The sequence below is a fragment of the Cyclopterus lumpus genome, chromosome 7 (assembly GCF_009769545.1).
Source record: "Cyclopterus lumpus isolate fCycLum1 chromosome 7, fCycLum1.pri, whole genome shotgun sequence".
NCBI lineage: Eukaryota > Metazoa > Chordata > Actinopteri > Perciformes > Cyclopteridae > Cyclopterus > Cyclopterus lumpus.
The window spans coordinates 15,853,332-15,878,951 of NC_046972.1; the positions used below are offsets into that span (position 1 = coordinate 15,853,332).

General features: G+C 39.6%; 1 protein-coding gene across 1 annotated transcript in view; it reads left to right on the top strand.

The window, feature by feature from the left end:
- Positions 1-12,289: 12,289 nt before the first annotated feature.
- The window catches only part of LOC117733750 (XK-related protein 7-like), a 50,228-nt gene continuing 36,897 nt past the window's right edge, over positions 12,290-25,620 (top strand). Inside the window, exon 1 of the mRNA XM_034537611.1 lies at positions 12,290-12,891. Coding sequence (XP_034393502.1) covers positions 12,290-12,891 — 602 coding nt within the window. The remainder of the gene's footprint in view (positions 12,892-25,620) is intronic.

Genomic DNA, 25,620 nt, shown 5'->3' on the forward strand with positions numbered 1-25,620 from the left:
TCTGCAATTAGCTCCATAAAATGTTTTACCTACACTTTTAAACAGTCTGACTTTTGGTCGGATTGCCCTGAAAGTCCACATATACGGGGCCATATCTTATGTTTGGTGGCGCGTTGCAAAACAAACTGTCAGCCACAGTGTACCGAACTCAACTGAGATCATTATTAGCTTATTTGGTTTTTATACTGTTCTTCTTTTGGAAAATACAAATGTCAGCACAAAAGACCTGCAATCTGGCATGCAGTCTGACACTGTACACGATTGAGTGCAGCAGATGCTGTGTATTTTAATGTACATGTTTAGTTACAGATCAATGTAGATTGATTCCTAGCTCTTATTTTCCAACTGTTTCACTTAAAAATACTTTTCTTTACTAAGTCTACCCCTTATCCTTTCCCTTATTTAATTTGTCATGCACAATGTATATTTGCATAAATGCCTGCATGCTACAAAATGTAAAAATAAATCCATAATTCCCTGAGTGTGTTGTAAACACAGCAGTTGTTTTGTTTGTGTGGATGGCTGCAGCTCTGCTCTTCAGTCCTCTCAGCCCTCCAGCGAGACTCAGGAAGAACACAATCCTAATGAAGGGTTGAGTAATTACAACTCTTAATAGAAATGTTATAATGGGATTAACCCCCCTCTAGACTCCCAGTCGTACTCTTCTCTAGAAATCGCTCTCTCTCCTCCTCTGCATGTCTCTCTACCTCGCCCTATCCGCTGTGTTCATTATTTATTTTAGGCTGTCTTTATGAATCAATTGTTGAGACAGTGAGCTCTCGAGGGCCAGTCAGCTGGACAATATACTGTGTGTGTGTGTGTGTGTGTGTGTGTGTGTGTGTGTGCATGTGTGTACACTTGTACCAGACAGTATGTCTAGAGTTTGTACAGTAGGTGATAATACTTGAACGTTTCTGCTCTTTTCTTTCTCTCTCTTTGTGTGTGTGTGTGTGTGTGTGTGCGCACTCTGAATAGCATGTGACTAAACAACAGAAAATGAACACGACAGCTGCCATGGTGCACAAACTCTCCTCAGATGAACCACACACGCACACCTACACCTACACACACACACTCACTCACTTGGGCTGCTATACTTACGAGGACCTTCTTTGGCACAATACAGCACTAGCCCCGTACACTCAACAATAACGTAAGCCTATTCAAGCAAGGGCTCTTGTTAATCAATAAATCCATCAACAACAAACATTATGGAAGCATTTGAACAATTGATTTACTGTTTTTTGACATTTTCTCTTTAAAATCCCCAAGATAAATAAGAATTAACAGGACTGAAAATGTAATAATATTAGTTACCTTTGGCTGTGAAATTGTACTTTACTAGGGTTTTTCACAATTTAAAAACATTTAGTCCACAACAATCAAAATTACAAAATTAGCAGTTTAAAGGAACTATGATGGGCATTTCTTGAAAGCAATTAATTTGCACATCAATACATTTTGTGATCTGCTTATTGAGTTATTTTACATGGAAAGTGAATATTGCCCTCCGAAAAAAGCAGCATAACTGTTTTGGGAGCCATTCCACCTTCATTCTCATGTCTCACCTTTGGTCATCCTGGAGCAGCTTGTATCTGACCCTGAACACGCTGGAGAGATCACGTATCTCGTCTGGCCTGTAAAACATTGCGGGACGTCTGGAATACCCCTCAATACTAGGCCTGCTGTCCCCTCAACCTGTCTCTGGATCAGCAGAAGATAATTTGCATCGCTACCGGTTTTAATAGTTTAGATGCTGAATATTTTCGGATTGTTTATTCATCACCCAGTGTGTAAAGACCTTTAACTTCAAAGAGCTTCAAATAACAGAAGACAGGAGGACTTTTCTAAAATTGAACACTCTTAAGGACTAAAACTCAAACCTGTCCTCACAAAGATGGACATACATCAACGCACACACACCCAAGCATTCAGAGGCTTGTATGTAACAGACCTTGTGAGGACATCGCTGTTCTGCACATTCAGCTTGCCTCACCAAACATGTCTAACCTTATCATTAACAGTGTTTCTGGCCTTTCTGTTCTCCTCTCATCTCCAGCCGAGTATAATGAGCAGTGAAAGACTGCAGTTGTCATTTTACACATAAAACAGCAACAAATAAACAGAAACCGCAGAGAGCCGTCTCTTCTGCAGACATCTCCTCTGTTATGGTGGTGAATCTGGTTATTGCTTGAATGAAAAATAACTTTCTGGTGGAACAGCCGTGACAGAAACTCTTGCTTTCTTTCATTCCCATTTGATGTGTGCCGAGAAGAAAAACTTTAATTGTTTATCATCTTTTAGATGCGTTTAAAAAGAAAATGTCAGAGAAAATGTGGTTCCAGGATCACAGAAGTGAGTTGCTTAGTAATTGGTCTAACCAGTTTATTTTAAATTATAGTCAGGATCAGTGGGCTTAAGGAACAAACCAGAGGGAATGTAGATATGTCCAGCTTAGCTAAACCCATTCTAAACTGCAGCTAAGCTAAGTTTGGAGGAAAATAATGTAAACGTATGCAGCAGACATCTAAAAGTATGTAAATTAGACAATGTAAGTATTTCTGTCCCTGTCCATTCAGAACAAAATATCTGTGATATTCACCAGAAGAGCATGCGAGCGGAGAGCAAACAAGTGTGAGCAGAGGAGCAGAGCTGATTTAAGTCCTGCTTATAAATAAATTCACTTTCTCACTGCAGTCAAAAAACAGCTTGCTCTCCCACTCAGAGCATACTAAAGACATACCTATATTAAAGGGGCAGTCTTACGACAATCGAACAAAATGTACACGTTAAAATCAGAAATTGTATTTATACAAAAAAGAATAGATAATTTAATCCGATGAATCACTTTATTCCAATTAATGTCGTCTGAAAATATAATGACAGGCAATAAAAGCTTCTCGCCTCAATAGAAGCATCAACTGTTGTGGTAGTATATACAGTCCTAATTTAAATCGCTTGTTTCTTTTAATGGAGCGAGAGAGTGATTTGAGTCAAGCGGGGTGAAATCTGAAATGAGCGAGCAGCTTTGAGTGGGTTAAACATCTTAGAGAGCAAGTTGTGAACATTCTCATATCTCCACTCTGCTTAATGACCAGCTCTCCAAAGTTGTATTACTTTTTTTGTGAATATTCAATGATGTCAATAAAACGTAGTAATAAACCTCTTGGTTCTTTTTACGGAATCTTTTTTTCAAAAGCAATGATTTGATTACAACACAAATTGAATATGCAAGTATTAATTTTCTACAGCCACAGTCTCTTGTTCAACACTTTAATATTGTGGTGTGTAATCACCATATCAGCTTTTAGAGAGGCTTAAGACTCATAATTCACACTAAAATCTTGAAATACATTCATTCTGAAATGACTTCCAAGCAATAAAAGCTAGTGATCATGAAAACTGAAATAAGAAATTAATAAACTTGCTGTAATTACCACCGGGGAACTCGTCTTTAAAGGCTTCTGTTGCATTGTGATTGTGCAAGTCTTAAACAAAAGGCTTATTGAATACTTCAGGTTTTATTTTGCTAAAATGGATTATTCAGTTTGTTTAATTATCAGTGACAGCAGGTGGTGAACACCAATTCCTGGGGATTGAGCACATTCCTGAAATCCATCTGTGTTCCCATGAAAACACTCACAGAATGGTCTGTGTCCAATCTATCCTGTCTGTCTGTCTGTCTGTCTGTCTGTCTGTCTGTCTGTCTGTCTATCTATCTATCTATCTATCTATCTATCTATCTTCTGCATCTAATCTATCCTATCTTATTTAACTCACAGAAAATGTTCACACTGCTGTTTGCTGTGTTGATTTTTCCACCTACAGCCTTCTGCTGTGAGAAATCCTAATTTTAACTGTGTTAAAATTGTAACGTTATTGTCTCCCGGATACTGTTTGTCCGTGTGCATGAGTGTGCATGGCTAATTGCAACCCTACAGCTTCCATGTTCATATTTACAATTTGACTCCTCTTTTAATTGAAATATATAGCGTTCATCTTTGCATATGCTTTACACCAAGCGGTTTCCCCCTTAGGAGAGAAATGAAGTGCCAAAAACTGCAATTCTTTGAAAGGCCACTTGATGCGGGCTCCAAAAGGCCCAAGTTCAGCGGATGCTTTCAAGCCTCATTCAAAAATAGTTTTGGTCTCTACATCATGACAACTGTATACATTTTCATAACTCACCCGTTTGAAGTACGTTAAGGCTTTAATGTATGCATACTTAAGGGGGAGGACAGTTTGAGTGACAGGTGGATGTCATCTCAGGTTGTTCCCCGCTAGATGTCTCCTCTGCTCCTCTGGACATTTAGCCAGGAGTTAGTTTGGTTCGTCATTGCCAGAGGAGACCAACAAAACACAACACTAAGATTTATTTGAGTTTTGCACAAAAAAAAGAAAAATCTTACTGCTTGTAGTCCCAATTCAATAACATAAACGCTATATGAAGAAGCCTCCAGCCTGCTCAGCCGGATGTTCACTAATGAGGAGGCAGAAAAGTCTGCTGGATGGATTTATCCGGGTGAAGGGGCAGTAATGAGCTACGCTAAGATGGGGCCGAGCTAACGGACAGCTCTCCATTCAGCAGTTTATATTCCATTCACATGCAGCTGTCATCTGGAGCCCACGTAACTGCACAATAGTTTGCCTGTTTTGTTATCACTTCATAAAATATTTGATCATTTACATACAAGTAAATGTGAACATTCATTCAATGTTCATTCACATTCCGTTAAAGTGTGATCACTTATCTGAATCAATTAAAGAAATACCTCCTGTGTGTAATATATTGTTGGATCTATAAGCCACATGTTGAAAAAGAAAACAAAAAAATAGCCACTTTCTGTCCTTTAAAAAGCCAGTTAATGTGGATCAGGATTTATTTAGTAGAACCATAGAGCCCAAATGGACCCAAGAGTAACCTTAGTGTCTTTAGTAAACAGGTAAATATCAGGAAATCTGCATTTTCCTTGACTATTAGAGTTAATTTGTCTAGAGATATGATTTGCTCTGATTTGATCACACTGAAATGGTTCCTACAAACCCTTCATACATGTGAACACATCAAGCTGATAATGGAATTTCAGCCATTCCTGCCTAGCAATACAAAGTGAAGCAGTTTGTGAGAAAGCTGACATTTTGGGAGACTGGAGTCCCTCTCAGATCAGTGCAGGCTCCATCTAATGTTCCATGCTATGATTTACTTTAAAGAACTGAGTTGTATGGACTTGCTTTCTTATAATGACTCTGTGGGAGTTTCTTTTTCCTCATAATCCTCTGAAAGGGAAAGCTTCAGGATCTTCAGTTTTTTTTAATACAGAAAGTCATATTGGCAAATCAGCATTTGTGCTAAATTAATACGGTTGTCAAGCTTTTCATTGTTGTCCTCCATCATCTTTTGGTTCAATCATCATTCAGTGACAAACCAACTCTCAATTTCTTTTAATGTTTCTGTTGAGCTGTGTTTGTTGTCAAAATATGAAGATTTCTTTGAAGAATTCTTCTCACTTATTCTTTTGGTGTTTCTTTCTCAACGTTCTAGCATTATATGTGTCATATGTATTTACGTATCTTTCAGTTGGTAGTTTACGTAAAATAAAGGTCGGTAACTATTGTGAAAACACTTTTATTCTGGAAACGGAAATGCACTTACAATGTTTTTCACAACATTTAATTATTGTTCCTGTGGATGTTAAAAGCACTTATTGAGATGTGCTTTGGACAAAAGTGTCTGCCAAATTAGCCTTGTCCCCCAAAAATGAATTTCCCATACTACAAAATTGCTTTGTCAATTGGGATTCGAGGGAAATGTATTTCCTACCTGATTTTCCTGTTATGTTTTGACACAAATCATTTTTTTAATATTAATCTGTGTATGTCTGAGTTGGGAGTAGGTTTAAACACACGACTTTAACTAGGAAACCAAAAGTTAACCTTGACTTCTTAATTCATGTCCTTACCATCCTTAAATATCATAACAAGCTTACTTATTTTAAGTCCAACCGTGATTCACTAAACATAACCAAGTATACGTTAGCCATGTGTTTAAAACTGCACTGTAATCTGGGAGACAATATTGCAGTTTACTTGTATGGGAATGTCATTTTATAGGAGACAGGGTTGGCCAAAGTTGCGCATTCATTATGCAACTCTCATCTTTTCCGTCGCTCTCCACTGGAAGTTACCAAGCATTTAACAAAAATGAAAATCATTATTATGGAAATGCAGGTGGACTGTTGCAGCTGTTTTGAGAGTCGCTCTGAATGTTCGGAGTCTGTGTGTATTCACCAAAGTGTATCACAGCAGCGGCAGCACTGATCTGATCCCTCTAATTAGCTCCCTGTGCTCTCAAACTCGTAATGACCCTCATTTGTCAGGGAATGTGCAGCTTGTGAGCGATGCAACAGAGTGTGTGTTGAGGTGAAGCAGAAGGGAGAGAACTGCGACTCCCGAGGGAACACAGTGGATGTGCACTCCCTGGTCTGATGGGGAGCTCTAATTAAAGGCCAACATTTAAATCAAACATGATATCTCAAACACAACAGGTGTAAGTGGGGAGTTGTGATGCAATTTACCGCTGAGGTTTGATGGTTGAACACATGACACTAATTAAACAGTTCAGTGCAAAAACAGAAAATAAAAAAATTTATAGAAAAAATTTAATTGTTCCAATCTTAACTGACATTTCGTCCCAGACACATTCAAAACTGGCCCTAGAGCGTCATAGTTTAAAGGGTCGGGCCACGGAACCAGCATCTGTATTTGGCTGGAGCTCCTTCAGTTTTGTCACCAATGCATACAATATTTGTATGTGAATTTCTAAAAGTAGATTTCTATTATAAGAATGTTGTTTATGTAGGTGTAATAATTGATTAAAGGTGAAGTTGATGTCATCGTGCCAAGGCTGGATTACCCAAACACACTAACTAGGACAGTGATTCTTAACCATGGGGCCGCAGCCCGTGATTGGGCCGCGAGCACCACCTAGAGGGCCGCAAACAACTTTCAGTTTTGCACCCGTGGGCCGCGGCACCGCATAAGTTATCAATTGAAGACACCAGAGGTATTACTGTTATCCATGAGACGCTCAGTTACAATACAGCTTCCCACCACTTGGTGGCAGTAATGCGTCAGTCAGTTGTTTTACAAGCTCCAATAGGCAGAAGAAGACACTCAGCCAGCCGTTAGTAGAAAGTTATGGAGAAGTATTTAAAACGAAAAAATGAAGACGAAAGTGGTGATAAACCCCCCCAAAAGTCTAAATGTTTGCGCAAGTACAATCCCGACTTCACTAAGTAGGGCTTCATTAACGGAGGTGACGAGCCAGAGCCCAGTGTGTGGAGTGTGTGAGCTAACGCTACCAACGCAGCACTGAAGCTAAAGCGGCATCTCGAGATCAAACATCAGCGCTCGTCTGAAAGCCGGTGGGATTTTTCAAGAGGAAGTAAAATGGACTCCAGATGGGTACGTGTACGTTTTGTTCGTTTGTTTTATGATTCATTCGAAAATACGGAAATACCGTGGTTTCTTTTTTTTCTGTTGGAAACAACACAAAAAAGAACAAAACGTACACAGACCCAACTCCAGCAGATATGAAGAGCATCTTCCGGTTCTGCAAACATGAAGACTGCTGAAGCATATCATTCGCAGATTATAAGGCTATATTTTCCTTTCCACATTATTTCATTTTATTTACGGTTTATTTAATTTGAAACGTATTATTTTGAATGTATCCATTTTATTACCACGTTTATTTATCAAATTTCAAATTCTCCGTTTTTTTGAGTCCCTCTTTTGGTTCTATAATAAAATCTTATTCTTATTCTTGTGTTAATAAGCCTGAATTGAGCCTTTAAATTTGTTCTTGTATTAGCTTGATTTGTTCCATGATTTGTTGTCTGTTGGGCGTCTTGTTGTAATGTGCCGGTTTACATACACATGATGAACAAATGTCTTTGTGATCACATTGTCATGTTTTTGCTTGTTCAACTGTAAGTGGATTTGATTTAGTTATTGAATACAAATCAAAGCCAGAGGGAGGTCAATCAGTTAAACCAATACAGTGTTACTATTTGAATGGGCTCCGGGTCACTTTGTACTTGAAAAGTTGGGCCCCGAGGTCAAAAAGGTTAAGAACTCCTGGGAGTCCCTGAGCCTGAGGGCCCCAGAAGCCTCAGATTCACTGTTTGTCTGTTGATTTTTTGTACATTTATTAATTGCACATATGCAAAAATAATTTGAACAACATACAGTATCTACTAAGGATGGCCTTGCAGAATTGGCTACTTTTGAAGCCCTGTCTTCCAGAGGGGTTCTCTGCTCACATGTTCCTAAACTAAGTGGTGGTTACACAAATTACTGTTGGGGCCCCCTGACCAAAATAATCAAACAATGACAATGCATGATGTGGACGTTTTTCCTGGTAACAGCAGTATCTGTATGGATTGAACATATTTTGATAATGATATGATATTGCTTTGGGTTATAGAGCCATTTATTGTTTTTGTATTGTTCTATTCTTACTCTCCATGTTTAGCCTGAATGGTTCCAGTGGGATTCATCCCCGAACCCTGGCAGGAGTCATTAAGAACTTTTTTACAAACTATATTTAAAATCAGGATTGTTGTGGAAAACTTTGCATACAACTTTGTATTCTACAATTGCGGTAAGAATGTGACAGCATTTCTACGCAATGCAGAAACTCTGCTCTGTTTTTCTAAAGTGAAGAGTAGGAGCCGTGAGGATCTGGGATCTCTAATTAGCTCCCCTTAGTCTCAAAGTCATAATGTGTAATGTTTATCAAAAAACGTATTCAGACAAATCTGTGTCTTTTTTGTATATAAAGAGAAACAAAAACGAAACACTTCCAGAGTCGTTATAAATCATCAAGGGTAGTCATTTTAGTCTCTCTTGTTCAGAACGTTTAAATGTCTGAAATATGTGGGTGCAGATGTTCTAAATTGCTGATATCGAAGGAGATTGTTTGAAATTGAGGCTTAGTCCTGATTCGGAGAGCACAAACCTCATCGTAACTCTTAAAGTTAAAACTTTAACTTATCACTCATATCAGTCCATGAATGACATTTTCAAGATAAGATCAGACAGGATATTCAGAGTTATAAAGTAACACAGACTCTTGTCGGTATTCCAGGGCCTATCAGGGCTCTTCATGCATCCTCACCCATTTGCCAAATCTTGTTAATCTCCACACCAGAGCCAAACCGGGCCAGGACCCAAAAAACACTGTCATGTGATTACTGCTGAGGTGGTTCATGAGTGTGGCGATAGCTTCAGATTAACAAACTGGGCTTCCTATCTTGTTCCACAGATATTTTGGATTGTGCACTGTTCAGATAAGCCTTATTTTGCACCAATGTGGAAACACGGTGACTAATTGCTTTATTGAGGACAGTGAAGCAAAGCCGTAATTCACCAAAGAGTTGTATTGCCTATTCTCTCAGAGTTTATGGAATCTTTTCAATTAGTACGATCACTGCTGTAAACAAACAGGTTGTTCGGTCTCTTGTCAGCTTTATGCATCACTGCCTCGTTACAATCAGAGAAATGCACTTTAAAAGGCGTGATACGAAAATGGAGTCAGCCTGTTAGGTTAGAAAGCTAGAGTAAGAGGAGACAATACTAACAAATAAACGTCCCTCTTTAAGAGTTTAAGGTTAAGTGTGGTATAATATTTGTGTCTTAATTCTTAAAAAATCCCACGAAAAGACCAAACAACAATGAAGAAATCCAACTAATAAGTATTGTGTGTGTATAAGGCTGATATATCTTCTTCGGCTATTGTTATCTATAAACAATTAAAAACACATCAATGAGACAGTGTTGGCCTGAACATGGTCCTTCATTACATAAGCACACAAACTGTAGTTTATTTAGACACAATCCAATAAACTCTGTTCTGCTGCTGGAAATACTGACCAACAAAAGCACTATTTTTTCAATTTCACCATTCTTATTTGTCACCTCATTGTCAAGCTGTTTTAGCAATTTACTACTCTATTAATTAGTATGTGTTTTTTGATCCAATATGTATTAATTATATATGTGTGATTTATTTTTATTTCTCCGCTGTCTGTAATGAATTCACAAAAATACTTTTTCTTCAGTAGGAACCATTATGTAGGAAAGTTGAAAGAGACGGACAAAATGCTCTTGGTTTTGGTCCCATAATGAGCTAGTGAGAAACGTTCAGAGACTGAACATTGCAAGTAGAAAATCTAAATGTTTTGGTCTTGATATGAACTGATTATGTCGGTCATTGAGTCAAAAATAGGCCTTACAGTTGACTTAGTCTGCTTTGTTCAAAATGTATTCAAAGGTTAATGTCACCAACCTAGGACAAGTCTACAAAGTCATGATTACTTTAAAGACAAATCCTGGTTTCCTGGCTATCTTGCCGGTGTATTTGTCCTTTCAGTGTTTTCTTTAACCTTGAGCAATGGTCAAACAATAAAGGCCTACAATGTCTCTTCGGCATCAACTCCATTTTTGTGATACAGGCCTATTTAGATTTTAAGGTTTTTATTTGCCATTTTTATTTGCCATTTAATTAATCAAATTGTATAATGAAGGTATACCGTTTTCTCTTTTGCACAAATTGCTCTTTTAAACACTTTATAATGTAGTTAAATATTGTATAATTTGTATCAGAATTAATGTAAGAGTTCATTAAAATAAGTCTGAAATTCAAGTGTTGTGTATAATTTAAAAGTTGTGCAGAGATGTGTGAATGTATGTTATCTGTTATCTCTCTCTCTCTCTCTATATATATATATATATATATATATATATATATATATATATATATATATCACATATATATATATATATATATATATATATATATATATATCACCCGCTTATCCGGGGTCGGGTCGCGGTGGCAGCAGGTTCAGCAGGCCGACCCAGGCTTCCCTCTCACCCGCAGCACTTTCCAGCTCATTCTGGGGGATCCCGAGGCGTTCCAAGGCCAGCCGGGAGATATAATCCCTCCAGCGTGTCCTCGGTCTTCTCCGGGGCCTCCTACCAGGGGGCCTCCTACCAGTTGGACGTGCCCGGAAAACCTCTAATGGGAGGCGTCCAGGAGGCATCCTGACTAGATGCCCGAACCACCTCAGCTGACTCCTTTCGACACGAAGGAGCAGCGACTCGACTCCAAGCTCCCCCCTGATGTCCGAGCTCCTTACCCTATCTCTAAGGCTGAGCCCGGAGGAAGCTCATTTCGGCCGCTTGTATCCGATATATATATATATATATATATATATATATATATATATATATATATATATATATATATATATATATATATATATACTCTCAATAGCATCCAGACAGCAGCAGCTTCTTCTTTAAGAAGAAAATAAGAAAATGAGTGCAAGTATGTTGTGAATGCAGAGCGAGAAGAGCCCGGGGAGGTATCCCCCTTTAACCTTTCTGTTCCACCGAGGCAGCAGATTGTGTTTTTACTTGAGAGCTTATCAGAATGTATACTATCAGAATGTGAAGCAGGACAAAACCTCAAACCCCTTCTGTTGATAAAGGAAACCAAAGAATGTAGCTGTGAGTTACTTTGTAAAAGACTGCTGAGTGCTTTGTCTCGCAATCTCTCATCGATTAGAGGGTCATATTTTGAGTCAATGCACCGCACATTTATTGTCTGGGGGGAGATTTATCGCGCAGGAGCAGCACAGGGGACATTGGGCAGGATGCCGGTTCATAACATTCATAGTAAACATTAACGAGTCCCCTCAGCGACTGTGCCAAGTCAAAAACTGCCTTATTAACCTCTTTAATATGAGTTTTACAACAGTCTTGTCGTGTGCAGCAGAGTGCTGCAGCTGCAGAGACAGCGCAATGGAACTGGGAGAGATTTTAATGACAGCATCGCAAACTAAAAAAAAAACCCGCAGGGTCATAAATGTTTGCAAAACGCTGAATATCCTGAAAACATCGCGCGGTGTCATGGAGTTAAAAGCGCTGTTAGTAACGATGCCTCGCAATTAATTGGCTGATGATGAGGCTAGTTATGATGTAATCTCTCTCACTCTCGCTCTCTATCCTGCACACAGCCAGCCCCCCCCTCTCTCTCTCTCTCTCTCTCTCTCTCTCTCTCTCTCTCTCTCTCTCTCTCTCTCTCTCTCTCTCTCTCTCTCTCTCTCTCTCTCTCTCTCTCTCTCTCTCTCTCTCTCTCTCTCTCTCTCTCTCTCTCTCTCTCTCTCTCTCTCACGTATCCCCACCTCTTTCTCTGTCTTTCTCTCCTATCCTAACCAACATGGCCGCTAAGTCGGATGGAGCAGCGGTGTCTGTGGAAGATGACAACACGCCCAGGAGCCTCTCGGAGCCGGGCATTCCCGTCACCCGGCCCCGCTGCAGCGCCACCGGTGGGAAACCCTACACCCTGCTGGACTGCTGCTGGGTGCTCTGCGCCCTGCTCGTCTTTTTCTCCGACGGCGCGACCGACCTGTGGCTGGCCGCCGACTACCACCTGAGAGGTCACTACTGGTGGTTCGGCTTGACGCTCGTCTTCGTCGTGGTGCCCTCCGCTGTCGTCCAGGTATTGAGTTTCAGGTGGTTCGTCTATGACTACTCGGATCTGAGCTGCGGGGACGGAGCAGCGAGCGGCACCGGCGCGGCGGCAGCAGGCGCGGCATGTGGAGCTGCCGCGGCGGGCGACCACACTTTAAGCACCAAGGACAGCAACCAACGCGGTGAGAGCGCGGCGGCGGGCGACGCCGCGAATGCCACCCCGGTTTGCACGTCTTCTGCCCTTTCTGCGACGGCAGGGACAGTCGGAGCCCCCCGGAGGTGCTGCACCGTCTGCATGTGGGTCTTTCAAACCGTGCTTCACGTCCTGCAGCTGGGGCAAGTGTGGAGGTAGGACCGCTGGGAATTTTTTTTTTTTGGGGGGGGGGGGGGGGGGGGGGCGCAGGAAGAGTGTGTGTGTGCATATGTGCTTGTGTGTGTTTAATTAATATGTGCGCGGTGCACATGTGAGCATTGTATTCCCAACAGGATAGTGTTGGAGCTCTGTGTGTGCGTGTGCATGCCCGTTCACGTGCATGTTGTGTATGCTTAGCCTCCTAAATATTGCCTGTCCTTCTCATCCACTGGTGACAGAAATTTGTAGCATTCAATCTCACAACAGTGATAGTAAATCTGTGAATTACTGTCTGTTTTCCCCTCTTCTTTTCCTGTCCTGATTGTTAAGAGAATCTGGAGGATTTCTTACAGGCACTTGAGCTCTAACATATACAGTTTCTTTCTCTGGTCCCTCTGTCTCTCATGGTCCGGACAAGCTGACATGAATATCATCAACGCTCTGTGCTCTGCTCGTCTCCTCTGGTTGCTTGTCGTGTTAGTGATCTTGAAACTGAATCTTTTCTTCCTCCACACTCAGTGAGATTGATCAAATGTAAAATGAGAGGAGGCATGGGCAAAATCTTTGAGGCAGCATTTCACCCACAACCATCCACACTTATGGTCCTATCCTGTACTTTGAACTGTGCGTATATATTCCCCAATGGAGATGTGGTTTCAAGTCCTCCTGAGCCCGAGTGTTGACTATTTCAAACATAATTAACATCACAATACCTTAGGTTCACACACACATTGTGAATGTGTCACTACATCACACATGTGGTACATTACATTACTGAATTTTTTTTACATATACATACAAATAATATTTGATTTTAGTGGAAATACAATAAACATACTATATTACAAGCTACTAGTGTTGGTCAAGTACTGTATTTAAGGTGCTCGTATTTGACTTGAGTATTTCCATGTTCTGCTACTTTCTACTTCCACTCGATCTCAAAGAGAGATATTGTACCTTTTACTCCACTACATTTATTTAACGGCTGTAGTTACTTATTTTGTTAGCAGTTAACATAAAAAGCACATGAAATGTATTGGTAAAGATTTAACCAGTGGTTCCCAACATTTTGGGCTTGGGTCAAAGAGAACATGTCATTTGTCAGTCACAAGTTCATTTTCTGTGGAACAAACACATTTACCTTGATACATTTATTTGATAATTATTCTGCATTTACATTCCTACTTCACTAAAAGTACAGGAGTATATTACTCCTTCCTCCATTGCAATAAAAGTGTATATTTCTGTACATTTGTGCATAAAACTACACATCTACAAAAAAGATACATGTTAATGATGCACCATTGAATAGGCTATAAGCATATCCTGCACTTTTAATATTTAAGAATTTTGGGGGAACTGACAGCAACGCAGCTTGTCTAGAACAGCCATTGATTGCTCGCAAGCCAAAACTGCTAAACAAAGAAAAAAGATAGAAATAAATCCAAATGGACTTTGTAAAGACCAAAGACATAACACGTCTGAGATAGGAAAACACAGACCAAACTTGAGCGATGCAGTACTAATATACAAGTGTTACAAACAACAATGTAACCTACTCCAGGAGCTTTTGAATAAACACAGTCACTACTTTAAAATCCATGTCCAACCCAGCTGTATTATAATTTTTGTTATTGAATTTTAGATTTTCCAGTACCAGTTCAACAGGAATCTTTTTTTTCAGTTTATTTGTGTTCTGTCGATGTTTTAAAGCTGGTGGAGTTGTGTGTTACAAGTTATGTCAACCTTTTGGAAAACCGAATATGATGTAAAATGCTTCCATGACAAGCTGTTGGCACCTTTTGAACTTGACTGTTTGCTGTTTCAACCTCCTTTAACAGGAAGGTTAAAGGTCAAACTCAGACAGCGGAGCTAAAATTGTTAAGTGCCTTGCTCAAAGAGTAGTAGGATAAAGAATAAAACCAATGTGGTTAAGACTTTAATGATTTTTAGCCCTCAGAGAATGGAAATCCTTTCTTAGGGTCAGTAAATGAGCAGACCATCCTGCTGAAATGTCCTTGAGCTTATTGCTCCAGGGCTGCAGCTGACCTCTGACCTCTCTGTGATGGTGGAAGAAGAGAGGAAAACACATTATTTTATGGGATGTTACCTTAACTAATTCAGAAATGGAGCGTGTGGGAATTCACACAAGCATAATTACATGCAGATTTGGTAATGAGCTGCGTTAATGAACAACAATAAGATGCTGAGAGGTAGAGAGTAAGCATGAGTTGGTTTTAATGTGATACTTGCAGCCAGGAGAGTTGCACAGGGCTCAGAGTGACTGGGATTTGCGTGTGACTCCAGTTAGATATTTAATAAGCTGAGATTTATTCAGCACCTGTGAAAATGGCTCGCGAGTTTCACCTGCAGCCAAACATTCCAATTTCATTCCCTGTGATTTAAATCTGATCTACTAATCAATGTGAACTGCAAATTATCCTGTTTTCTCAATTCCCATCTGGACCACATGATTTGCGCAATACAATCCTATCTTGCAGTGTAAAACCTAGGAAATACATTTTACACTCAATGTGGAATTTGTTGGCTTATGTCAATCACGTGAGAAAAGAAGAATGGTTGAAAGAAAGATAACTTGACTGGCATTTGGCCTAAATTCAATCAACTCAGTCGGCAGACAAAATGTTGGTATTATACGATCCTGCAAATAAAAAAAGATACGTTGAATGTCAACGTTTAGGTAAAACAATGTTGGGTAACACAACGTTAGGTAACACAATGTTAGGTAAAACAACGTAAATTAAAAAGATACAAGAACAATGTAAGTGAGGTAAAACAGCATAAGGTAAAACAACGTACCTGAGGTAAAACAGCGTTAGGTAAAACAATGTTAGGTAAAACAACGTTAGGTCAAACATAAGGTCAAACAATGTAATGTTAGGTAAAACAACATAGGTGAGGAAAAACAATGTTAGGTAAAACAAGGTTAGGTAAAACAACGTAATGTTAGGTAAAAAAAAAAAAAAAAAGAAGTAAAACAATGTTATGCATTCAACAAATCAGTTGTCTGTATAAACTTTCAATGCCAACATTGTTTGTTCCCTGCTGTCTGGACTATTGACACATTGTTGCATTGTATTAGAGTTTGATTTTGACAGTAAAATCTCATTTATTTCATCAAAACTCAAGAGTGGTATTTTGGATGCATTTGCTGTGATTTTCTATCCTTTTTCTCCATCCATGGCTGCTTCCAATCCCATTGTATTTTGCAGTCTTTTTTCACCATAAACAACACAGCTTTAGTCAGCTTGTGTGTCTGCCTTCCTGACGAGCACTTTTGCTGCCAACGTTTTTTTTCCCTTGTGTCTGCAGTACAAATTAGATTTAGTTAAAAGCATCAGATGCATCTTTAATCTATATTTAACCTGTATTCATTCAGAGGAGTTTAGTGAGCATATCCTGCTCGCTAAATTTTTTTTAATATTCAGCCTGTTTAAAGTGAACACTGATTTCATGGGTTTAAAAACCTCTGTAAAAAATCTTGTAGGATTTTGGCACATATGTTGACTTAAATTCTGATGGAAAAGGTAAAACTACACAAAATTAAAGTAGTTTAATCAAGAGGTTCCAACAAGCATCCACTGAGCTCATGTTTTTTTTTTGGTATTCAAACCACTAAATTTAGGAAAAAATCCTATTTTGTTGACTTTTATTCATTTATGTCTGTTTTGCATCTCGCTGTCATTCATTAAAGGACAATTCATGTAAATACTGATAAAGAAACAGAGCAGCTGGAGATCACCCTCAGTTTCTATCTTTTCCCCCTGAATATTATAATAATTAAAATCCCTGTCCAGATGTTTCCTGCAGCAGTGTAAGGTCAGGTTTTTTTTTCAGTGGGATCTAACATTGACAACAAAACTAAATGTTTTAAATCAATCAATCTTGGGGGGGAAAAGGTCCTTCTCAAAGAGATACACAGACCAGTGTCCGTAGCCACGGCAGCAGGGCAGAGCCCATAATGCATTGTAGTGTGAAGACAGCTTGAGGTTTAAATCAAGGTCGACTCACCTTTTCTCAACAGGAGACTCTCGTTCTGCTGTTGATATCGTTTCCTCAATCTACATTTGAAATCCACACCTGAAAAGCACCAAGGTCACATCTCTTTATCTGGTAGGTTGTTGAAAGGCATTCTGGGAATTGTCGCAAATCTCTAACTGAAGCTGATGAAGCACTTTGGGAGAATGTGGATCACTCAAACAGTGATTTTTGCACGTAATCAGAAGTTATTGTGTGTCCTTTACTGTAAAATTATTAATATGTTATATTTTAAAGACTTTAAACTGAAAGCAAATACACTGTTGTTGTATTAGGTCAAAGCATTCTCATTCCAAACTAGTTAAATACCACAGCTTGGTCAGTGGCCCTAAGCTTCCAACTGTGACACTCTAGGTACTTCTCTAGCGTGATTCTTTGGATGTGGCAGGGACAGCGTGTCAACATGCATAGTTCAATTCAGTTTATTTTGTATAGCCCAATATTACAAATTTGCCTCAGAGGGCTTTACAATCTGTACACATAGTATCTTTTTAAAATACAATTGCAAAGGTTTAGGCAACAACACCACTTAGTTAGGTTGTGGTTGCTCTGACAGTCTGTTTACATTGAATTTGGCTGAAAGCCAAGTGTGTCGCACACAGAAGCTAAATAGTTTGTCGATACCTGACTGAGGGTTACTGAACAAAGCTGCAGTATTTAAGTATGCATTAAGCTACGCCTTGTTAAAACTAATGCAGTCTGATACATACGTTCTGCAATAAATCCTTCTTGCATGAAGGTTATGATAAGACTTTCCTGAAACTGTTCCAAAGAGAACTGTATGATCATTTTAGGGGAAGCAGATCGCGTTGATTTCACTTTGCAACTTTGTTGGATTATACAGAGAGGTGACATTCTCATCATCCTCATCTGTTAAAAAGAAAAAATACGTAATCGTCCTCTTTTCCTGTTTATCAATGTGTATGAAGAAAAAACAGGCAGACACACAGAAAGACTGGTTGTGAGACAGATGAGCATGGACAGATGACACAGGTGGACAGACCGGCAAAGAGCATCAGCTACTCCTCCTGGAGTTCAATGGTCGGACAACGTTGCAGTTTTTAAGACAATCCAATTGGTCCCTGCTTGTGCCTGACCAGATCAATCAATCCCAGAAATAATTTAATCAGTTCCAAATGGTCACTCAGCTTAGGTGGTCTGCCCGTTAGCTGTGTCTGTCCAGCCGCGGCTAATTATCAGTCTGAGTGGATAACGGGCAGCCTCAATGTAGCTGAATCATTCAAATCTTGGTGTGTGTGTGTGAGAGAGAGTTCAAGGAGGGTTCGCTTCACTGTTCATTCACAAATGAAGTGACTCTTAGTGGTTATTGCTCTTACTTCATTTTATTTCACTCAAACTCATTAAATGATGGTTACCTATAGGCAAACATGTTGTATAAATGACAGTAAAAGTTAAAATGTTAGCAAGTCTTCCTGTCAGATCTTTTACAACATGTATAGAATAACAAAAACAATCTCTAATTTGATCCGTGAGAAAAGATTCAGTTGTATAATGTTCTATTGATGCTCAAGTTTGTGTCACATATGTGAGGGTCTGACAAACTGGAACCCAAAAGCACGACTCCGAGACAGGGGTAGTAACAAAGATGAACGTCTTTACTCTGTACAGGCAGGGTCAAAACCGGGAGATCAGTCCGTAAGGCAAACAAGTCCGAAAAGGGTCAGGCAGGGGATCGAAGGTCGGGGCAGGCAGATCAGGAATTGAGACAAAAGTAATGCTGTAGCGCCTGGCACGAAAACACAAGACAATCTGGCAGAGGACAGGTGCAAGTGAGGGGACCTAAGGAGTGAGTGACTAACGAGGGAATGGGCTGCAGGTGAGATGGGCGTGAGAACCTGGTGAAGGGAATGAAGGATGATCAGGTGTGAATGACCGGGTCTGAAAGGACAAGAGAGTTAATTAAACCAGAAAACAGAATGAAAACACTAATAAGACGGGGAATTCGTGACACTATGTCTGCAGACATGTATGATTATAGTTATGGTCATTCTTGTACTGTGTCCCAATTGGTCTTTCTTAAGTCCATCCCACCAATAGTGGGTTGCTAGGTGGCTAGACCTGTTGCTAGGTCCGACAAACTTGGCAAAAAGAAACATGGGGACGCCGGCTGTGTGGTTCCATTTAGCCGGGTGCTGCATCGTCAGCCAATACAGCTTTTAAGAAGTGTTCCTGCTCGGAGGTTAGAAGTAAATAAATCTAAATAAGTAGAACCAAAGGTTATATCAGATAGCCATACAGAGATGTGGTTTTAAGGCATAATCACTTCACCTATCTCAAACACTTCCTGTGAAGCAGCAGAATGTGATTCAGACTCAGAAGATTCAGAGAATCGACGTACGATCTTTCTCAGGCTAACTGGCACTGTTAGCTGAAAGCTAATCGGCTGGTATTTCTTATGGTCTGTGATGCCTTTTAAACAGTTTTTTGTTGATGCTTGAGATGCTTGACTTTTCTCCCCGGTGCTAGTCAGCAGCAGGGGAAGGAACAGGCTGAATTTCAAAAAAGCATCTCTTTAAGAATTTAAAGTCCTGGGACTTTGAATGCACATAGGTTTATCTAAGATTCAATAGAGTTATTGATTATGAATAAAAATATGCCTAGAGGGAAGTTTTGATGATCCTCAGCTTTCTGGCTGCCTGTCTCACCATTTGTCTGTCTTTCTCTCAGCCTGTATCTCTGACTGATGTCTCTCTGTATGCTCTCCTGTCTGTCGGTCTGTCAGATTGTACTGAATAATTCACTACAGACCTTGAGGGAGCTGTCAATCATTTCCAATGTGCCTGTATGGGTGTGAAGGAATGTAGAGTTTCCTGCTAGCTTCCCCTGTCATCCAATCTGTCTCTGTCACTTGCTCTCTCTCTCTCTGACTCTGTTTACAGTCTGTCACTCTGCTTTTGCTGTTATATGTTAACCTAAAATCAACACAGGTTGGTTCGGGTGGCAACGTAGGGTGCAGGGATGTCGCGTTTAAAAGTTTGAAAAAGTCTGACATGTGCTTCTCATCCCCCTTCACCATCCTCATGTTTGTGCGTCTGTGTAGGACAGCTCCGATAGGTTTGCACATGCTCAGTAATGCGTGTTATTAGCATGTGCCCTGCGAGTGGCCACACACACTCTGAAGTATGTGAATTCACTGACACTAAATGAAAGTATGCACATATACCATTACACTTTAATGTGAATAAAAGCTTTTATGTAATGTTGGTCTTGCAGCCAGCGAACATCTCGTCAGTTCCTGATGTTCCAGCACCAGCTCTAAATTCTATAGAGATGTCAAACAACATCCTACACACAAAGTAATTAATTGAAGAATAATTGTCAATTTGTTCATTCTTGTTTCATAATACATCATCAGTTATTAGTTTTGTGATTGTTTAATGCAACTCCCTGTAACTGCAGTCATCAATGGTGAGACCAAACAGCCTATTACTGTGGAATTGAACACAAACTCATTAAGGCCAAGCAGGAGCAGGGTGAGAAGCTAAAACTAATCTCGGGAAACGATGTGTTTTTCGAACGTGTTCCAATGTTTCGACAAAACAACCCAGTCATCACAAAATGTTGGCATTGTACATTTCTGCAAACCATGGTATACGTTAAATGGCTGTATTTTTTTTCATAAATAAGTTTCATGGTTGGTTCAGGTTAGAAAGATTAATAACATAACAACAACTACCCTTTAGCCAATTTAATGAAAAATCGTATGAGACATGTGACAATGTTACGTAACAACAGTAACAACTTATCTAGCTTGGACACACAGGACATGAACAGCTGTCTCCTTGGTGAAAGCCCTTTGTTTGTTTTATGCGTTGCACCACCCCCGCCACCCGCCTTCAATGGACTTTTTCGCTTGTTACACTGATTATTATACCAATTAAATGTTGCTCTTTATATTACAATACTCTCTCTGACTGAATGCAATATTATAGACATTCCACATTTAAAACTTTCCAAGCAAATAGGCTGCACAAAACCTTTTTTAGATTGACTTGATGCGACACAAATGCTCCAATCTATATAATCTATAACTGGAACAACACAGTATAAACATCCTCGGCAGAGTTTGAGCCTCCTGAACAGTGAACCCCTCGCTGCTCGCTCCGAGCCTCAGCGCTGCAGTAATGACCCAGTTTCTCCTTAGGGATCAAGAAAGTTCATCTTGTTTTACAGCCCTTTGCTCCAAATTATCTGCTCAGTCAGAATATCTATTTCATCATTTGAATTATTTGATCATTATCAGCAGATGGATTGGGTAAAGCAGACTGTAATTTAAAAAATGAATGGTTTTATGATTTGAGTCAGTTAAACCAAGTCTTTGCTGATCATTGTTTCCTGGTCTTTGCAATATTGGATATTGGATATTAGACTGTGTCATTGGTATGTATTCAGATTAAGTAATATGCAGACGTTTGGTGCAAAATTGGCCTTTTCCCATGCAAATGATAAGCATTTCTTTTGTGAATCTGAAGGGGCAGATAACGGTTGCAGGTGATTTGCAATTCATATCAACCGTCGCGATCCCTTATTTTCCAGCCTGAGTGCAATAATAACTCTTATATGGATGAGAGTGCAGCCATATGCGGCATCCTCTGAATAAACCAATAAAGCCAGTTAATCAGTACTATCTTATTAGCCAATCCATACTACTAATTGTACCAGCTAAATGGCAGCAAATTACACATCATCAGTAAATTACTGATATGTAAAGATCAGTCGAGACCTGGTTTCAGTGTATAACAACAGAAAACCAATAGTGGGATGGATATAGATTCATAGATATCTATAGACGGTGTAATCTGGGACAGAACATGGACTTGGGCCTGCACAGGGTTTGTTAGTTTATCTCTGTGTGCGCTTCAGTGATGCATGCTATTAGCATGTACCCTGCAGGTGTTCACACGCACAGACACACAGATTTATCTTTCTCTTTTGGTCTCTCTCTTGCTTTCGTTCATACAAACGCATTCAGACACGTTCTTCTCGAGTGTGTGAACTGTATGTTCCAAGCACAGAGGAGCAGTTGTATCGCTGTGGGTTCTAGTTTTCTCTCTGAGCTCACAACTACTGTAAGAAACAACCATCCTCGTGAAATGGTATTTCCTCTGAAACATTATTAGTTATGTAATTAATGTAATCTGATAATCTGATTGTTTTTTTTACTTGAAGAAATGTACAGTTAAAGCTAGGTTTGGTAATGTTCTTCAAAGGCATTTTTTTCTTTTATTTGTTGAAATTTTGTTTACATGTTGGGATTTAAAATGCAGTGATTTAAAATTAAAATCAAATCAGTACTGCCGAGTTGGTGACTTTCTTGCTAGATTTAGTGACTGTGGGTCAGTGGTTAGCAGGTCTGTCTTTCCTTCAGAGGATCGGCGGTCTGATCCCCGCCCTAGTCGATGTGTCTTTGAGCAATACACTTAACCCTGAATTACTCCCCCTAGCTGTGTCTACTAAGTTTGATTGTAAGTCGTTTTGGATAAAAGCGTCAGCTATGAAATATAATGTAATGACTTTTGGAGCTTGTGCTGCAGGCCAATTTCATAGGAAAAGAGTTGGCAAGACTGGGCTGGGTTATTAAGTTGAATACTTGTTTTAATTTAGCAGACACTTGCTGGTTTTTCAACATTGCTACCCTAGCTTTAGTTTGCACATGGTGTCAAATGAAAATAGACAGAGCCCAACCTGCATATGTGCCTTTCTCCTTCAAAAAGACTGACCTGATATTGAAAGATAATTTAGTTCAGTGGTTCTTACCACCAGGTTGAGAACCACTGATTTAAATGAAGGCCCATGGCAGACATTGTATCTCTCTATTGTATTTCATCTAACTGCATAGGGTGCAATTGAAAATGGATGATAGAATATAGCACCTTTGAGATATGACAAACAGTATACCTCTGGAGTCTGCAGGGAACCCAGTTGGTCAGATGAGGGTTAATACAACAGGGTGATATTTGCCAGTATAACCTAGAAAATTAGAAAAATGATCCTGAAATGAAGTTGCTGGTACATCTCTGTGAATTCATCCCTTCAAGCAACACCTTTCACATCACAGTCATGTGATCCTTTGTGTGATCCAAACAATAATGATGAGTTGAATCTTAATGTCATATTTTCCAACTATTTTCAAAACTGCTGCCAGACAGGCATTATAAAAAAGAAAAAAATTATAGTAAACAATCTTTTAGACACAAATGTGAGCAATGTGTATCGATTCACGTACAACACAAACAGTTGCTGTTCATTTCAGTGCTGCTAATTCACTGTCCAACCTACACATATGCCATCTCCATGTCATGAGCTTCAAAGCAGCAACTCTAAATCACGGTCAAAACCATAATGTGGCATTTTCTGGCTGAGAAAAAACAGAGTACTTTAGCCTCACGGTGGAACTAGACAGCGTACACACGCATTCCCCAAATAAAACACAAGTGGAGTTACAGGCTGCAAGATTCAACAGTCTTTTTGCACTTGCAGCCTCTAATTAGATTATATTCCATTAAGTGAAAAAAAGGTCACCCCTTCAAGTCCAAAGCAGGGGAAAGATTAGATCATCATTGCAGAAGATAGTCCTTACATGACCTAGAAGCATGGCTCTGAACATGGCATTGTTTGTCAGTCCACCACTTTTGTAAAGGCTGAATTATCTCAACAGCAATTGGGTGGCTTGACATGAAATGATGCTGGATTTCAGACAACTCGGAGGCTGGAGTTTTCTCTGTTGAAATCTACAAGCATTCTAGGTGCATAGCCAAACGTAAACAAAAACTATGGCTGACCGGGACAAACTAATGTTTCTTGTACACACAGTTGAACTGCCTACACAATTTTGGAGCTTTAAAAAAAAAAAAAAGACAATAACCTTTGTGCCAAAAAAGTTGTTGACTTTGTTTACCGAAACTATATAACCTGACATCAACAACAAGTAGGAACTCCGTCTTTGAGTGACGTTTCATTGTACTTTTTCCTGGTAAGAGGTATTCACAGAGCATGTTCACAGATATTGACGGTGCCCAGAAGATGAAGCCTTGTTAGTTTGGTGGTCATGGTTATTAATTAACTAGTAAAATACTGTATCTCAACTTCTTCTCGGTGGATTTAATTATCTTTAGTCTGGATGCTGCAGTAATGGTTGCTCGGATCTTAGCTTTTTTCATTGAATGAAAAAATGCAGGAGTACCGGTAGTCATTTTCATAAGTCAGAACACAACAATCGGTCGAGCTGCAGTGATGTCAGCCACCCTTGTTGTCATTGGCTGGGTTGTTTTTACAACCAGGGCAATTTGATTTTTTTTTAAACGTGTTTGCATTATAGAGCCACACGCGAACCCCAAAAGTATAATTATGATAATACATTTCATTTGTATTTTTTCAAAACATGATTACAAAGTGCTTCACAAGAAAAAAATTAAAACTGAATCCAATAAAAAAACAGAATTGATTATTAGACATACACAGCAAGGCACAGCATTAATTAAATGTGTGTTTTTAAAAGACATTAATATGAGGACAAAGATGATCTCCGACAAATCCTTCCAGAGTCCCTTTCAGCAAAGGCTGTTTTTTTAACTAGATTTCGTTATCTCTAAAATGGACCTACCCAGGCTACACTTGTGCTCATATGGGATTTAACATTCATTGACACTCGGGAGCCAGTCCCATGCGGACCAAAAAAAGTATAATTAAAATCTTAAAATGCACAGGTATCCAGTGTGGGAAGATCAAATTGGGGTTATATGAATTACTTTGTTGGAATTAGTGAGCAGTCTGGCAGCATTTTGAATTTACCGGTTGTGTTTGCTGAAGCATGAACAGAGTGAGTAGTTCAGACGGGACGTGATGAAAGCCTACACTCGCCAGGTTTGTGGGAGACAGAGAAAAGACCGGGACTTAGGGCGCTTTCAGACCCACCTTGTTTAGTAGGAACACAGCAATCACACTCTGGTGCGGACAAAAAAACAACCAAACCAAGACCGTGTCGAAGAGGTTGTTTCAATACACTTACAAACAAACTCCCGTATGGTTAATTTGTTGTGTGAACATGATCAACTGGAGGAAGGACGCCTTTAATGGATTAAGTACCAGCTCCTGTAGCCAGCTGCTTTGTCTATTTTGTGTGTGTTTTTCAGCCGCACCTCTTTTTCAAACGGTATCCTTTGCCTGAAGTGATACATGTAAACTATGTATTAAATGATGTCCAGAGCCAAGATTTAGCCTTGAATTTGTCTCCTATTGTAAAATTGGAAAGTGGCACATTTTGACCAATTAGAGAGCGGCTGGTCCACTTTTTAATGCCGCCGCATAAACACAAATCAAACTCAAGGCAATATGCAACAATACAGCGAACTGGTCCCTGATTTAGACCAGTGCAAACAAACTATATGTGTGTATAGATTCTGTTAACCTCGTTAAACCAATCATTTAACCTGCATATTGACACCACACGTCTGCAGTTAATGTTAATACTGGTGGAGAATATGATGGGATGGGATTATGTTTGGAGTGACTTCATTCGTATTATTCTCGTCCAGGAGACCGCGGTTCTTGTTCCATGCTTAACAACAAGTAAACGTTGTGGCGTGACTCGTTTGTCGTTAATCAGACGACTTTTAAACATAAAACATGCTGCTGTACATCAATAA